At 34.6% G+C, this 17,798-nt stretch overlaps 1 protein-coding gene across 1 annotated transcript in view; it reads right to left on the reverse strand.

Moving 5' to 3' along the window:
* Positions 1–242: 242 nt before the first annotated feature.
* Positions 243–17,798, reverse strand: part of Eif3e (eukaryotic translation initiation factor 3 subunit E) — a 48,823-nt gene continuing 31,267 nt past the window's right edge. The window contains exons 10-13 of the mRNA XM_046464696.2: positions 17,588–17,697; positions 1,768–1,870; positions 1,334–1,468; positions 243–421 (exon numbers count right to left, since the gene is read on the reverse strand). Coding sequence (XP_046320652.1) covers positions 383–421; positions 1,334–1,468; positions 1,768–1,870; positions 17,588–17,697 — 387 coding nt within the window. The 3' untranslated portion in view covers positions 243–382. The remainder of the gene's footprint in view (positions 422–1,333; positions 1,469–1,767; positions 1,871–17,587; positions 17,698–17,798) is intronic.

Below are 17,798 nucleotides of genomic sequence, written 5' to 3' on the forward strand. Positions count from 1 at the left end.
GATCGAACCCAGTGTCTCACATGTAAGAGCAAACTCTCTACCATTGAGGTACAACCCCAGCCCCTAACCTGGTTTTGATATTTTATAATATTAAAAAAATAATAATAAAAGAGGGGAAACTGGGTTTAGCTGACACAGACCTCACTGTACAATTTTTTCAACTTTCTATGAATATATAAGTATTCCAAAATAAAAAGTTAAAAACACATACTTGCACATACAAGGAAAAAAATCACAACAAATGAAAATGAACCTCAGCCAATTTTATTTAAATTCTTCAAAATGTACACTGAATATGTTAATTGCTTCTAAAATGTGTCACCCTTTATATATTGGCTTTATTATTTCATATTTCCCTTTTTCATGTATTCTTTACAGCTCTTCAGTAGAAGCCAGAATCTTGGGTTGCCCAGTTAGGTGCCTAAAATGTGCAGAAAAAAATTGACATGGTAAATAGAAAATACTTTCTGAAAAAGCTAACATATAAAAAAGTGATACAGCATTAATATAACTCTTGGCAAATAGCAAAATATAACAATAACAGAATCATCAACACTGAAACAATAATCGATACAAAGTGATTCTGGAGTAAACAGAAAAAAAAATCATAAAATTTATTAATAATTCAGTTATTCTAGACTTGGTTGAAAGATGCCATTCTAATTCATCCTTTTCTTTTAAAATTAAAGAACTATTCTATGAAAACAAACCTTTCTCTAAAATCTCAATTAAATGGAGTACCTGAATGTTCCACAATTTCCTCCTATCTAACAACTTCCTAATCCCCAGCCACATATAATCTTAACATCTAAAGAGAATTAAGGATGATTTGGAATCTCAAAATTACAAGGTCCTTCAAGTTCCCTCAATATCTAATATACAGGATCTCTACCAAAATAGGGCATTATTTTTTGCCAGTTAAATATGAACATCAGATAAAAGATATAATGAATTTTGTATAAAACCAGCATTAATAGGTAAAACAAGACCAACATTTTAATAGATACATTTCTTTTACTTAGAAAGAACACACATTTCAAGCACAAGAAGGCTACATATGTAGGTATGTTATCAACTACTAACTAAATGAAATATTGAAACCCTGGAGAAATGAGTTAATGAAGTCACACAAGAAGACAAAATTGTTTCAGTTCCTTAATCTTAACATATATAATACTTCATAGAAAATTATTTTCAGTTAGTAATTTCTTAAAACAAGATGTTTATTAAGTTGGAAAGATAAAAATCTGATACTGAAATGTTTTCCAAATTCATGCAGCAATTATGTTCTTGCTAAATCCCAGAGAGAAAGAAAAAAATAAGTGGTTCTTACCTCTGACCTACTATTCTGATTAAGTTTCTTTTCAATATTCATGGCCAACATCTGGCTTCTAAAAGAAAGGCTTTTGGTCTTTTCAATCACTTGCTGATAGGGTGAGACTGCATTGTTACCCATAACCACATGGCCCTAAAATGAAGCAGAGGAAAATTGTTCCTGTAATGCTAATGACAAGTTTCCCAGTAAGTCATGAGCATGACATGACAATACTACATATTGTTGCACATATTTTTATATACTGTACAGAAATAACAATATTTCTGTGCAAGAAAAAAAAGAGGTTGATGTTAACCTCAAAGAACTATTATGCATTAAAAAAATGAAAAAAAATTCTTAATAGATTAAATGCACTAATAGAAAATTCTCAGAAGTAGTAAAAAAATCAGTGATTATGATTTAGTATGTACCATAACTAACACAATACTCACTAATTTAGAATCAATCTTGGCATCTAGTCTTGCATTTCTAATCAAATTCACAATCCATCTTTCAGCTTCTTCTGGAGTCATGTTCAGTTTATCTGCCAACATACTAATAACAAAAAAAGTAAAAACAGCAATGTTAATTAACCAGGCCAAAAACTTGTTTTACATACATAGTGTTTGATCCACTCTGTGCAGAGACTTCTGGGTTACATTCTTTTACATACCATGTCTGCATTGTTCATATTTATGTCTACTGTCTGGTAATGTTTTCATTTCACCAGCCAGACTATAAGATCCTTGAGTGGAAGGTACTATACTCTGCATTTATAGAAATCCTTCTGGTTTCTGGTGTACCACCTTATACATAACAATGTGAGGGAAAAACAGGTTTTATGATATATAATGATTATACAAAGTAAACCTATAAGGAGCATCAGTAAATAAGTATAATCTAATGAAAAACAAGAAAAGCAAAAGGATACTGTGTATGATTGTTACAAACTCGGGTTTCTCCACAGAGATGTACACCACATAACCTAAATGGCTATCAAACTGAGATAATCAGAAAGACAAACTCTTTAAGTCCTTCATCTAAAAATGTTTTCTGACATCAATCAATCTGTACTTTATATTTTTTCAACTTATGATCAGATTTTAGATGACCACTGCAGTGCTAGATTTATCAGGGCTAAAACAAAGTACTATCTTTTATAGCAGCTAAATCATCAGTCAGTTGATGGGAAAGTATCTATGTATGCATGTATAGTATTAAAGAATATAATATATATGCACGCATATATGATATATGATAATATTACACAATAGCCAGCCCCTTGGTGTAATCACTGATTTGATTAAAACATTAACAAAATAATTCCTTGCAAAAAGACTACAATTCCTGAACTGATAGCATTCTCACCTTTAAAATGCAAATATTTAAGACATTAGTATAATTAACTCTTATAATTATGTAATTCTAGAGCTCCCAACCAAAATCTAACCTAAATTTACTTAATAAAAGTACCTTTATAAAAATAATTTCTCTGTGGTATCCTTATTTCATGTTTATTGACAGGGAGTTAAAATGTGAAAATTAAGTTGGGCTATCAATACAAAGGTACAAATTTATGAAGAGGTGATTTCTAAAATCCCAAAATAGACAGCGAAGATGGCCGAGAATAGAGTGCATCACACCCCGTGTACGCATCACTGCGCGGATGAATAACGAGTTAGAGCCACAAAGGGCTATCTGGTTAGGAATTTACAGCAAAATAGGGGTGCACCAAAACCTAGAGGAAGGATTTCCAGCACCGAGGACCGGTTATTGAATCTCTAACACGAGCCAACTGTGCGACTGGAGTTCCAGGCCGACTGATCTGCAGCCCATCGCACGGCCCGCCCCGCGGCTACAGACGGCGGGGCGCCGCCGAGAAGCGACCAGCAAGCAGAGAGAAACACTGCTACGGATTCTGTGGAATCCTGCCGGCTGTGCCCTCACTGAGCTTCGGGCTGAGTTCGGAATTTGAGATGGGGAAGGAACGGTCCAGTTCTATCTCCCACAACGGAAAGTCCACCAAGGAAGCCAGCGGCCACCATCTTGGAGAGCTGACGTCACCACCACCACTCTCCGACAGATTGCAACAATAAAACAGGTGTGTGTTACACAGCCCATCTCCCATACAGCGGGGAATTCGAATAAAATCTCTCCCAGGCTTCCCGGGTGAGGGATTATCAGAAGGAGCCTGCATAAAGACACAGGGATAGGTAGAGACACCTGACCTTCAACTCCCCCTCCCATCAGTGGCGAAAATGAAACCTGTCTAGCCAGCGCTGGGGGAGGGGCAAGCGGAAAAATCAAAACAATAGGGTGTCGGGGATCCCAATAGCCACCCTCCACACCCAGTAAACTGCAGGCCCAGAGGACAGTTTGAACTGCTGAGAGGCATCACACAGGGAAAGGCCGGGCTAGCAGGAGAAGCCAGGGCTGGCAGGAGAAGCCAGGGGATGAGAGGCCAGGCCCTCGCGACTGGGTGGCTAGAGATCACTTGCCCGCCGGCGACCGACCGCCTGCCCGCTGCCCGAGCGACTGGGCGGCTGGAGACTGCCTGCCCGCCGGCGACCGCGCGGCTAGACCCCGAGGTGCGGCCCAGCAGGTACGGCGCAGAGACTCTAGGAAGAGGTCTATAGACAGGCCTTCATGAAGTAGCTAACAGGGAGCTGAAACCAACCAGAGACAGACCAGTCCCACCCCTCCCTTCGGACACCCCGGCAAGGAGCCTGGGGCCCGCCATAGCAGAGAGGTGACGTCACCGGAGTTCGGCCGTCAAAACTCCTCCCCAGCGGAATCCACTTTAGCAGGCATAGTCTACCACCACAAAGGAGAGACAAGAGAGATATACAAAACCAAAACAAATTTATAGGAGAGAGCAGAAACACAGCAATCAAACAAAGCTGGTAAGTAACGTGAACAACATGAAAAAACAAGGGAAAAAAGGATTACAAACAATGCAGGACAACTTAAATCTACAGGAGGACCTAGAAGCATCAGAAACATGGATAGGGAAAGAACTCAAGGCATACCTAACTCAGATGGAAAGGAATATTAAAGAAGACATGAGACAGCAAGTCCAAGCAATGAAAGTATATTTTGAAAACGAATTAAACAAACAAATTCAAATGGCAAAGAACGAGCTTTACCAGGAGATAGAGATTTTAAAAAAAACCAAACGGTAATCCTAGAAATGCAGGAAACTATAAACCAAATTAAAAACTCAAACGAGAATATTACAAATAGACTAGATCAAGTAGAAGTCAGAACATCAGATAATGAAGACAAAGTTTATCAACTTGAAAAGAATATAGTCAACACAGAAAAGATGCTTAAATCCCATGAGCAATCTATTCAAGAGATATGGGATGTCATAGAAAAACCAAATTTGAGAGTCATCGGGATAGAAGAAGGCATAGAGGTTCAAACCAAAGGAATGGACAACCTATTAAATGAAATAATTCTAGAAAACTTCCCAGAGATGAAAGATGGATTGGATTGCCAAATCCTGGAAGCCTACAGGACCCCAAACATTCAAAACTGTAATAGACCAACACCAAGACATAATTATGAAGATAGCCAACATACAGAACAAGGAGAGAATATTAAAAGCTACGAGAGAAAGGAGGCAGATTACATTCAGGGGTAAACCAATTAGGTTAACGACTGATTTTTCATCACAGACTTTGAAAGCGAGAAGATCCTGGAACAATGTATTTCAAACGCTGAAAAATAATGGATTCCAACCAAGAATACTGTATCCAGCAAAATTAAGCTTCAGATTTGACAACGAAATTAAAATATTTCACGATAAACAAAAGCTAAAAGAATTCGCAGCCAGAAAACCAGCACTGCAAAGCATTTTGAGCAAAATACTACATAAAGAAGAATTGAAAAATAGCGCCCAAAACTAACAACGGGAGGTATCTCAGTAAAGGGGGAGGAAAATAACCAAAGATTAAAAACTAGCCAAACTAAAATAAATAAATAAATAAACATGACTGGAAGTACAAACCATATTACAATTGTAACCTTAAATGTTAATGGCCTAAATTCACCAATCAAGAGACATAGGCTAGTAACCTGGATCAAAAAAACAAATCCAACAATATGCTGCCTTCAGGAGACTCATATGATAGGAAAAGACATACACAGGCTGAAGGTGAAAGGTTGGGAAAAATCATACCACTCACATGGCCCTCGGAAGCAAGCAGGAGTGGCCATACTCATATCGAATAAAATCAACTTCAAACCTAAGTTAATCAAAAGGGATAAAGAAGAACACTATATACTGTTAAAGGGAATCATCCACCAACAAGACATAACAATTATCAATCTGTATGCACCAAACAATGGTGCTGCAACGTTCATAAAACAAACTCTCCTCAAGTTCAAGAGTCAAATAGACCACAACACAATAATTATGGGTGACTTCAACACACCGCTCTCGCCATTAGACAGATCATCTAGACAAAAGCTGAATAAAGGAACTATAGAACTCAATAGCACAATCAATAACCTAGACTTAACCGACATATATAGAATATATCAACCATCATCAAGTGGATACATGTTCTTCTCAGCAGCACATGGATCCTGCTCAAAGATAGACCATATATTATGCCATAGGGCAACTTTTAGTAAATATAAAGGTGTGGAGATAATACCATGCACCATATCTGATCATAATGGAATGAAACTGGAAATCAATGATAAAAGAAGGAAGGAAAAATCCTACATCACATGGAAAATGAACAATATGTTACTGAATGATCAATGGGTTACAGAAGACATAAAGGAGGAGATAAAAAAATTCTTATAGATAAACGACAATACAGACACAACATACCGGAATCTATGGGACACAATGAAAGCAGTTTTAAGAAGGAAAATCATTTCCTGGAGTTCTTTACTCAAAAAAAGAAAAAACCAACAAATAAATGAACTCACACTACACCTCAAAACCCTAGAAAAGGAAGAGCAAAACAACAGCAAATGTAGTAGAAGATAAGACATAATTAAAATCAGAGCAGAAATCAAAGAAATTGAAACAAAAAAAACCATTGAAAAAATTGATAAAACTAAAAGTTGGTTCTTTGAAAAAATAAATAAGATCGACAGGCCCTTAGCCATGCTAACGAAGAGAAGAAGAGAGAGAACTCAAATTACTAACATATGGGATGAAAAAGGCAATATCACAACAGACACTACAGAAATACAGAAGATAATTAGAAAGTATTTTGAAACCCTATATTCCAATAAAATAGAAGATAGTGAAGATATTGATAAATTTCTTAAGTCATACGATCTGCCCAGATTGAGTCAGGAAGACACACACAATTTAAACAGACCAATAACAAAGGAAGAAATAGAAAAAGCCATCAAAAGACTACCAACCAAGAAAAGCCCTGGACCGGATGGGTATACAGTGGAGTTTTACAAAACCTTCAAAGAAGAATTAATACCAATACTTTTCAAGCTATTTCAAGAAATACAAAAAGAAGGAGCTCTTCCAAATTCATTCTATGAGGCCAACATCACCCTGATCCCGAAACCAGACAAAGACACTTCAAAGAAAGAAAACCACAGACCAATATCTCTAATGAACTTGGATGCAAAAATTCTCGATAAAATCCTGGCGAATCGAATACAAAAGCATATCAAAAAAATTGTGCACCATGATCAAGTAGGATTCACCCCTGGGATGCAAGGCAGGCTCAATATACGGAAATCAATAAATGCTATTCACCACATCAATAGACTTAAATATAAGAACCATATGATCATCTCGATAGATGCAGAAAAAGCATTCGACAAAGTACAGCATTGCTTTATGTTCAAAACACTAGAAAAACTAGGGATAACAGGAACTTACCTCAACATTGTAAAAGCTATATATGCTAAACCTCAGGCTAGCATCATCCTAAATGGAGAAAAACTGAAGGCATTCCCTCTAAAATCTGGAACAAGACAGGGATGCCCTCTCTCACCACTTCTATTCAATTTAGTTCTTGAAATACTAGCCAGAGCAATTAGACAGACAAAAGAAATTAAAGGCATAAAAACAGGAAAAGAAGAACTTAAATTATCACTTTTTGCGGATGACATGATAATATATTTAACAGACCCAAAAGGGTCTACAAAGAAACTGCTAGAGTTAATAAATGAATTCATCAAAATGGCAGGATATAAAATCAACAGGCATAAATCAAAGGCATTCCTGTATATCAGCAACAAAACTTCTGAAATGGAAATGAGGAAAACCACTCCATTCACAATATCCTCAAAGAAAATAAGATAGTTGGGAATCAACCTAACAAAGAGGTGAAGGATTTATACAATGAAAACTACAGAACCCTAAAGAGAGAGATAGAAGAAGATCTTAGAAGATGGAAAAATGTACCCTGTTCATGGATAGGCAGAACTAACATCATCAAAATGGCGATATTACCCAAAGTTCTCTACAGGTTTAATGCGATGCCAATCAAAATCCCAAAGGCATTTCTTGTAGAAATAGATAAAGCAATCATGAAATTCATATGGAAAAACAAAAGACCCAGAATAGCAAAAGCAATTCTAAGCAGGAAGTGTGAATCTAGAGGTATAGCGATACCAGATTTCAAACTGTACTACAGAGCAATAGTAACAAAAACAGCATGGTTCTGGTACCAAAACAGGCAGGTGGACCAATGGTACAGAATAGAGGACACAGAGACCAATCCACAAAATTAAAACTTTCTTATATTTGATAAAGGGGCTAAATGCATGCAATGGAAGAAGGATAGCATCTTCAACAAATGGTGCTGGGAAAACTGGAAATCCATATGTGACAAAATGAAACTGAATCCCTTTCTCTCGCCATGCACAAAAGTTAACTCAAAATGGATCAAGGAGCTTGATATCAAATCAGAGACACTGCGTCTGATAGAAGAAAAAGTTGGCTACGATCTACATACTGTGGGGTCGGGCTCCAAATTCCTTAACAGGACGCCCATAGCCCAAGAGTTAATAACAAGAATAAACAAATGGGACTTACTTAAACTAAAAAGTTTTTTCTCAGCAAGAGAAAGAGTAAGAGATGTAAATAGAGAGCCTACATCCTGGGAACAAATTTTTACCCCTCACACTTCAGATAGAGCCCTAATATCCAGAATATACAAAAAACTCAAAAAATCAAACAATAAGATAACAAATAACTCAATCAACAAATGGGCCAAGGACCTGAACAAAAACTTCTCAGAGGAGGACATACAATCAATCAACAAGTACATGAAAAAATGCTCACCATCTCTAGCAGTCAGAGAAATGCAAATCAAGATCACCCTAAGATACCATCTTACTCCAGTAAGATTGGCAGCCATTATGAAGTCAAGCAACAATAAGTGCTGGCGAGGATGTGGGGAAAAGGGTACACTTGTACATTGCTGGTGGGACTGCAAATTGGTGAGGCCAATTTGGAAAGCAGTATGGAGATTCCTGGGAAAGCTGGGAATGGATCCACCATTTGACCCAGCTATCGCCCTTCTCGGACTATTCCCTGAGGATCTTAAAAGAGCATACTATAGGGATACTGCCACATCAATGATCATAGCGGCACAATTCACAATAGCTAGACTGTGGAACCAACCTAGATGCCCTTCAATAGATGAATGGATAAAAAAATGTGGCATTTATACACAATGGAGTATTACGAAGCACTAAAAAATGACAAAATCATGGAATTTGCAGGGAAATGGATGGCATTAGAGCAGATTATGCTAAGCGAAGATACCAATCCTTAAAAAAACAAATGCCAAATGTGTTCCTTGATATAAAGAGAGCAATTAAGAACAGAACAGGGAGGAAGAGCATGAGGAAAAGATTAACATTAAACAGAGACGAGTGGGGGGAGAGAAAGGGGGAGAGAAGGGAAATCATATGGAAATGGTAGGAGACCCTCAATGTTACACAAAATTACATATAAGAGGTTGTGAGGGGAAAGGGGGCGGGGGAAACAAGGGAGAGAATTGAACAACAGCAGATGAGGTAGAGAGGGAAGATGGGAGGGGAGGGGAGGGGGGATAGTAGGGGATAGGAAAGGTACCAGAATACAACAGTCACTAATATGCCATTATGGAAAAATGTGAATGTATAACCGATGTGATTCTGCAATTTGTATTTCGGGTAAAATTGGGAGTTCATAACCCACTTGAGTCAAATGTATGAAAGATGATATGTCATGAGCTTTGTAATGTTTTGAACAACCAATAAAAAAAAAAAATCCCAAAATAGAAAAGAGTGCCATTTTATTTAAACAAAAAGGTATTTTTTTAAGGAAGAATTCTTATAATTGTGTTTTCTGTGGCTTCCTTTTATTTTTCATGGGTACTTGACTTGTTTTAGAGAAATATAAATTCCATTCTCATGTGCACTAAAGTAAGCAAATCTGAAGCTGCTAATTTAGAAATAAATAACAAGTTTTCCAAAATTTTATACTCACATTTTCTTCAGTTAGCAAAGGTAAAATAACTATTAAAATTGAAATCTTTAAGATCTATATTCTTTTAAAAAGCAGAAACAATTTTTACACAGCAAATAGCTATGTACAATCGGTATAAAAATTTTGTAGTTACAATATAGAACCTACTTACAAGCTATTAAAGTAATAACAAAATATCTAGTCTTGAAACCTAAGTTAAGACTCCTCTCCTTATTGCCTATGCCCAATTAAGAAATCCTTCTGTCACTAATCATAACTTCTCATCTAAAGTTCCTTACACATCTATTCTCATTTTTAAAGACTCTCATCTCCACAAGCCATACTAAACCTCTCTGTTCATTAAACAAGCCAAACTCTTAACTACTTCAGGGCCTTTGCACATGCTGTGAAATCTGCTTAAATAGGCCCATTCACCCTTTTCTTCACTTAGAGCTGTTAACATGGGTCTCAAGCTAAAACAGCATCCTCATAAGCCTTCCAAGACACCTCTTCAAACTATGATGCATTTATTTGGTGCTTTTATAACCAACCCCCTTCCTTTTCAACAGTATCAATAACAGCTGTAGGTTATTTTGTTGTATATCTACTTTTTATTGTAGACCATATATATGTAACCAAAGAGCATGCATTGTATTCTCCTTCATTACTACTATGTATCCAGCAATTAGCACAATGCCATTCACACAGGAGACAATTAATAATAGATTGAATCTTCCCTGTCATTTATTCAATAAAATATGAACTGTGTTAGATACTAACACTAAAATATCACCTGATCTCGGCCATTAGAGTTTTAAACAGGAGGGTAGGGCAGGGTATAATCACCTAATTCTGAAAATATATAAACTAAGACTAATGAAGAAAAGACTTGAAGGACTATATGAAAGGCACAGTGTTTGCCAGTTCTAGTTCAGGGCTTTGCCAACAGTTTTCTTGAGGAAATTATATCTAATTTTTGATTTTAAGATTTTTAAAAAAGTCCATTTATGTAACTACACTATAATTCTCTATCCCACCTCTTTCTTTAAATCCATATTCTAAATCTTGTATTCCAACATGGCTGGAAAAAATTCAACATTGCAAGACAATTTTGCAAGACCAAATGATTTGCATGATGTGAGCTCTAACTGCACTTTGGGGATTTACTGTTCGTACTGTGTTGGTGTCCTTTACTTTAGTGAATCAAGTCAAAGAAAAACCTGAAATAAGGTCTAAGAATTGTTAGTAAATTACTGATGGTGTCTCAGGTTATCTAAGCCATCAATCTTTCCTACAGTGAATTAAATATGGCAATAGTCTAGTTTCTTTTAAGTAACATGAAAATACAATAAATGGAATTAATGATTAACAGACATTCTCAAAGTCTACAATTCTTTTCCATTCTAATAATGTCATACAAAAATAGTAAAGGTTTGAAAATTTAAAAAAATGTATTATCCTAGCTGGATAATTACATGGTGGCACATGCCTGTAATCCTAGATACTTGGGAGGCTTAGGCAGGAGGACTTCACCAACTTTAAAAGACCCTATATCAAAAATAAATAAATAAAAAAGGGCTGGGATGTAGTTTAGTGGTAAAGCAATCCTGGGTTCAATCCCTAGTACCAGAAGTGGGAGAAATTAATAACATCAGGAAAACTTAAATTTAAAGTAAAAAAAAAAAAAAAAAGTTGATTTAAGTTGTCCTGATGTTATTAGGAATCGTTCAATTTATCAATAAACTAAGTAAAAGATAAAATGCATCAAATGTAGAATGAGAAAAATATCTAATACAATCCAGATTTTAAACATTAAAAAAATAAATTCTACATTTAGATTACACCAAAAATCTCAACCTTGTCTATAGGTAACTTAAAGGAGACATGTAAATATTTTCTATAAATCTTGTTCATACATCTTTGATTACTTGTCCTGACAAATACCATATTGAATGTTAAATAAGACAGAGTTAAGTACTAATTCAAAAGACAAAGCAAAAATAGTCTATCCTCAGTTCAATTTCTTTAATTAAATATGTTCATGATTCCAGCACAAAATAAGACACATTTTTGTTTTGGGCAGTAATTAATACCAGTGGTCCCACTTAAGAACATATATATGTAAATCTTGATGTAGGGACTATCAAGTCTTCAGTGCCTAATCTTTTTAGATGGGTCTCCCTTCTCTGAACTCTCCCATAGCCATCAACTGGGGACCCCCCCCCCAACACTACTTATCTTAAAAGATTTGGGTAAATAAGAATTTGGAGTCCAGCATTTCCTATGTCTTATTAACTGCTTCTTTATATAATCTCACTATAAAAATGTTATTTGATAAACATAAATATTGCTGTTTCAGGCATTAAGATATGTGAACCTCTGGCCTAGTTTTTACTGAATGATATGGCTAATATATCCAAAGTATTTCAGGTCTTTAGTAAGTGTATGGTATGAAAATAAAAAATAAGTGTTAAGTAGAAACTGTGTTTAACTGTGAAACTGAAAAGAAACAGAAGAAAAATAGAAGAAAACTGAGAAATGTTAAATGCTGCATGTAATAACTGAAAATTCTCACTGAATTTTCAATACCTTCAGTAGTTAAAAAAGAGTGCACTACCTTTATTACAGTTAAAAAAGAAATACAATGATAATGGTCTTTGAAACTATCTCAGTCTAGCCATGTTCTACTTCTCTCTCCTATCAGTAAGTATAATTCTTATGCTTACTGATACGAATTTTTATGTGGTATAAGAATTTTAGAAAAACTATTAAGATCTAACATGTAGGGCTGGGGTTGTGGCTCAGTGGTAGAGTGTTTGCTTGGCACCTGTGAGGCACTGGGTTTGATGCTCTAAATCACAGAAAAATAAAAAAATTAAATACAGGTATTGGGTTCATCTACAACTAAAAACATATTTTTAAAAAAGATCTAAAATGTTACTTCATAAAATAAGTAATGACATCATAATTTAAAATCCTTAAGAGTAGTTGGCAAATACTTTCTTTAGTGAAAAGCCAAAACTAGCCCTCTTTAGGGAAATCATATTAATGTATGCACCATTGTGTTTATCATACACATTCAAAATATTACTTCCATACTTTGTTTTTTTATCTACAGTTGAAAACTGGTCCAAGAATTATTTTAAAACAGCTTTTAAATTTCAGACACACAACACATCTGATAAACTATCCAGTTATACTAAATTAAACCCACCATGGTAATCTCTTTTGACAGATGTTGCATATTTTATAATAAACAGATTTGTAACTTATCCTACAAATCTATAGGATTGTATATAAACTGATAAAAACATCCTTAACATGCATTTTTATAAAAATATGACTATCACATGTGTTTATAGTCAACAAGTAAGAATGTTCCATATCATAACTGTAGAGTTGTTTAATAAACCGCGAATTTCACTATTCTATTCAGCATTTAAAATGTGTCCTTTGAGGGACAGGCAAAAAGCCAGAAACATATGCTTTTCCCCCTCGAAAGATAAAATATCAAATAAATATACAGTAATTTAGAGGTAGAGGCAAGCCAACATGAACTAGTGAATGGAATAATGTGTCATAATTAGTATATAATGTTCTTCAAAACACCTTTCTTAATTTGCAGTTTTATATTCATTTGTGCATTTATTTAATATCTGCTTATTCCTCTGTATTTTAAGTTTTTTGAGGGGATACTCCCAGCTTTCTCCCCAGTGACTGGCCTGAGAAGACACTCTCTGTAACCTGTTCTTCTTTGAACTATACATATTGGTTATACTGTTATTAATTAATTACTACATTGTTTATTTGTTCTTTCAAAAATTTGAATACTACCTTTTAGAAAAGGTTTTGCACATTCTCAAAATAAAATTATAGAATGGGAAGAAGCATGGTTGCAGGGAATAAGAAAGTAGTGGGAGGAAAGTAAGAACAATTCAAATTGAGAGGTCCTTGTGGGAATGGTACCTTGAATGTACCCATGTAAAACATCCAGGTTACAATATTTTTTACTATGGTTTTGTTAGATGTTAATAATGGAAGAAAATGAACAAAGGACATGCATGGGAATGGGGCCCTCCTATAATTCTTAAAACCAAAAAATGATATTAAGATTTAAGAAAACACACAAGTTTGCATCAGAATTACTTAAAAGCCTTTTACAAAAATACAGTATAGATTTTACCCCTATTTCTGAGAGTGTTTTTGTCTTTTAGGTGTTCACCCATTATTTTTATTTCTTTTCAAAGATTATCACTTGATTCTGATATGTAATCAGAATCACTGATTTAGATAAAGCAATGATTCCCTAAGTATGACTATAAAAGAATCACTGGAGAAGCTTTCACTCATTTTCAAGTGTTTACTCCCTATATTTTTATTAGTACATTATAATTATGCATAATGGTGATGTTGTTACATATTTGTACATGATATAACAATATAATTTGGTTAGTATTTTTCTCCTTTCTTCATATATTTTCAGCAATTTTGATTCAGAAAGTTTGGGCAAGGCCAGAAAATAAATTCTTTTTAGGTTGTTTAATTTCTCCAGATTAATTCAATGTAAAGCTGAGTTTAAAAACCTCTGGAATAGAGCTGGGTGTAGTGACATATGCTTGTAATCCCAGCTACTTAGGAGGCTGAGGCAGAACGATATCCAGTACAAGGCCACCTCAGCAACTTAGCAAGGCCCTATCTGAAAATAAAAAATAAAAAGGACTGGGGATATGGCTCAGTGGTTAAGCACTCCTTGGTTCAACCCCCAGTACAAGAATAAATGAAACATTTTGAATTGAAGAATGTTGCTTTTTTGCTATGTTTAAAAGTAAATATTAGTTCTATTGACCATTTTCATGAATTCCAAGTCCTTGGAATCTGAATCAAGAGGTTTGCTGCATTTGTGAAAGCCCAACATGAATACTTAATATTATTTTCAGCGGCTGTATTTCTAATTCAGTGCAGCAGCTTTAAAAACATGAAAAAAGCTACCTTATTTATTATATAAGATATTAGATCACTGAACTCCCATTCCATTACTATACTAGGCTGTAATTTCATGGCAAAAAAAAATGGTGACCAAATGTAGTGACTTTCAATTCTGGCTGTACTTTGGAATAACCAGGTATTCTGGCTATATCACAGAACAGCTTACTTTTAGTAAATTTGATTCAAAGTGGCTACAAAGAACTGTGTAAAACAAAGCTACAGAGACTCCGAGTTAAACACAAACTTTGGGATTTCATCTTTACCCTCTGGCTCAACTGACACTCTAAATGGCTAAATGGTCTAAACCTATTACTTCTGAAAATACAAACTGTTTACAATGAAAAGGAATTCATAGTAAGGCACAGAAACCTATTATCCTAGGTTCTGACACTAAATAAGACCCAAGTAAGATTAATGGCCTGAGCCTTAAGTTGCCCATCTAATGGACTTACACTCTGTGTTTTGTAAACCTTTGTTTCAGTAGTCTCAAGGCTCCAAAATGAATTCTTAGCTGTCAGTAGAAAAAGAGCTATGGGATAAGTAGGCCCTGCTTTGATCTGTTTGTACACATACACAAATATATATAATACTGCATTTGAAAAAAAGTACTTTAGTTTACATGATGCATAGGCATCACGACCACTCAAGGTTTGAAATCCATGGTTCTACAACTTGAAATGTAAACTACCTTTCAAGTGAACCATGCTGAATAATACAGATATAACATTCCCATCACTGCAAAAACATCTATTGAAGAGTCTAATCTAGATAACTGTAGTGGTGGGTTAAAAAGTTCCCAACATTTCTTTCCGCTCAAAAATTCTACCTTAATATTTGGAGAAAATATATTAATCTGTGTATTCTTTACTTTTCTTTTTTAAAAAATCTATGTATTCTTACTTGTCCATGTTAGTGAAACATTCCACAGGGAGCTTTAAAGTTTGAACAACCCTAAATGAAAGCAAGTACTATCACTACAGAAGAAAAAGGATTATTGAACTTTGGAAAACCACCAGGAATTTAGCCCAAAAATGTTTTAGAGACTTTGCCTAGCAGAAAATTAAAGGAATCAAAGAAAAAATAAAAATCTACACTATGATAAATCTGAAAATTATTTGGCAATAATAATACTACAAACCAATTTACAGAAACATTCCTACTTTATTATCTTCTTTGAGTGAGCTATACATTTCTCCTGAGTAGACAGGAAAAAATACTTAAATTTATTTCACTGCTAAACATAGGAAACTGAATCTTAAGAAATAAAATAGTGAATCCAAGGTCTAAAAGATAATAAAAGCAAACAGTAAGAATTTGAAAAAACCTTTGATTAAAAACAAAGTTAAAAAACATTGTAATGGGCTGGGCGTGGTGACACAAGCCTGTAATCCCAGCAGCTTTGGAGGCTGAGATAGGAGAATGGTCGGTTCAAAGACAGTATCAGCAAAGGGGAAGCACTAAGTAACTCAGTGAGACCCTATCTCTAAATAAAATACAAAATTGGGGCGGGGATGTGGCTCAGTGGTCAAATGCTTGAGTTCAATCCCTGGTACCCCTCAATGCCCCTCAAAAACCCAAACACTGTAATGTTCAAAAATGTTAGTTTACTACTACAAAGAAGAAAAGAAATTTATTCACTTAACAAATATTACATATATATATATATATATATATATATATATATATATATATATATATTACTGTACAAAGCATGCTAGGTGCTACAAAATTAGTACAGTCAGTGATAAAGACACAAAAGGGAGAGAGAACCTTTCAAAGGGTTCATAATCAGGGTAAAGAAGTTCTAGACAACAAAAATCCCCAAACACCCAAGTGACCACATTTTAATGATAAATGGAGAGAATTCCACAACGAACACCAAAATGCTAACATTCTTCTCTCACAAGCTCTAATTATAAATCTTAAGAACAAACAATGCATGAATTCAGTTATTACCTCTTTATCTCAGACTATAAATGTATTCTTTAAGGCAGTACAAATAAAACTAAATTTCAAGATCAACAAGAAAAGTCCCATGATCTCTATACTTCTAACTCTGGATAAACACTTCCTGATAATCACTTAAATAACAGCCCACTAAAATAACATTAAAGAAAAAGAATTTGGTCTACACACAATTCCTCAGAGACAAACATTAAAGTACTAAGTTTTTATGTTTTTTATTTGATTTCATCTGTGGCCAAAGGCAGTAATTATTTTTCAAACTCTAAAATGTGAAATTAGTTTCGAATAGGTTATGTACATTTCACAATTTTTTTCCCAATAATTTTCTCACATAAAAGAAAATTTCAACTAAAATTCACCATAATTTTTCCATGTTTCAACATTTTAGGATGCCACAGGAATTTACTATATGAGAATTCAAATAGGTAATTAAATAAAACAAACTTAATTAACAAATGATTACCAAATGTAATGGTCTTTCAACAAAACTTAAAATTTACTGAGGGCTAACTACTCATTTCAACTACTGTTGAAAATCCTTTTAAAACTGTTAACTTTGGTTTTCTTCCTATGTAATGGTACAACATTATTTACTCCTTACCAAGTAACTAAGAATCTTATACTACCTTAAACTTCTTATTTTGAAAAATTATGCTGTGTCACACACATGAAAACTAAAAATATTTCTGAGTCTGCAGCATCAAAAAAGTTAATTTTTTAATAAATCTCTAATAAATTGTTTCCTTTTTATTCTATAAGTGAAATAAAATAAAGAGCCAATTAACTGGGATTCTAGTAAGTATAACTATTTTATAATAAACCAGGAATTTGAAAGTAAAAAATACATATCAAATCAGGGTTCTTACTTAATGCTGATACACTGGTGGATTCGACAAAAAGTCTCAAATATAAACAGACGGGCATTTTCAATGAAATCCTCAAGACAAGCCACCAGGAAGAAGTCATTCACAAGCACCTATGCGTGTAAAATGAAAAAAAAAAATTAATGATTCATACAAGCAATTTTCAAAACCTGACTCAAATGCTCTGTCTGCTTTACTTACTGTTCTAATCACT

The sequence above is a fragment of the Marmota monax genome, unplaced genomic scaffold, assembly GCF_021218885.2.
Source record: "Marmota monax isolate L192 unplaced genomic scaffold, Marmota_monax_Labrador192_F-V1.1 WCK01_AAM20220418_F8-fsc00003, whole genome shotgun sequence".
In the NCBI taxonomy this organism is placed as follows: Eukaryota; Metazoa; Chordata; class Mammalia; order Rodentia; family Sciuridae; genus Marmota; species Marmota monax.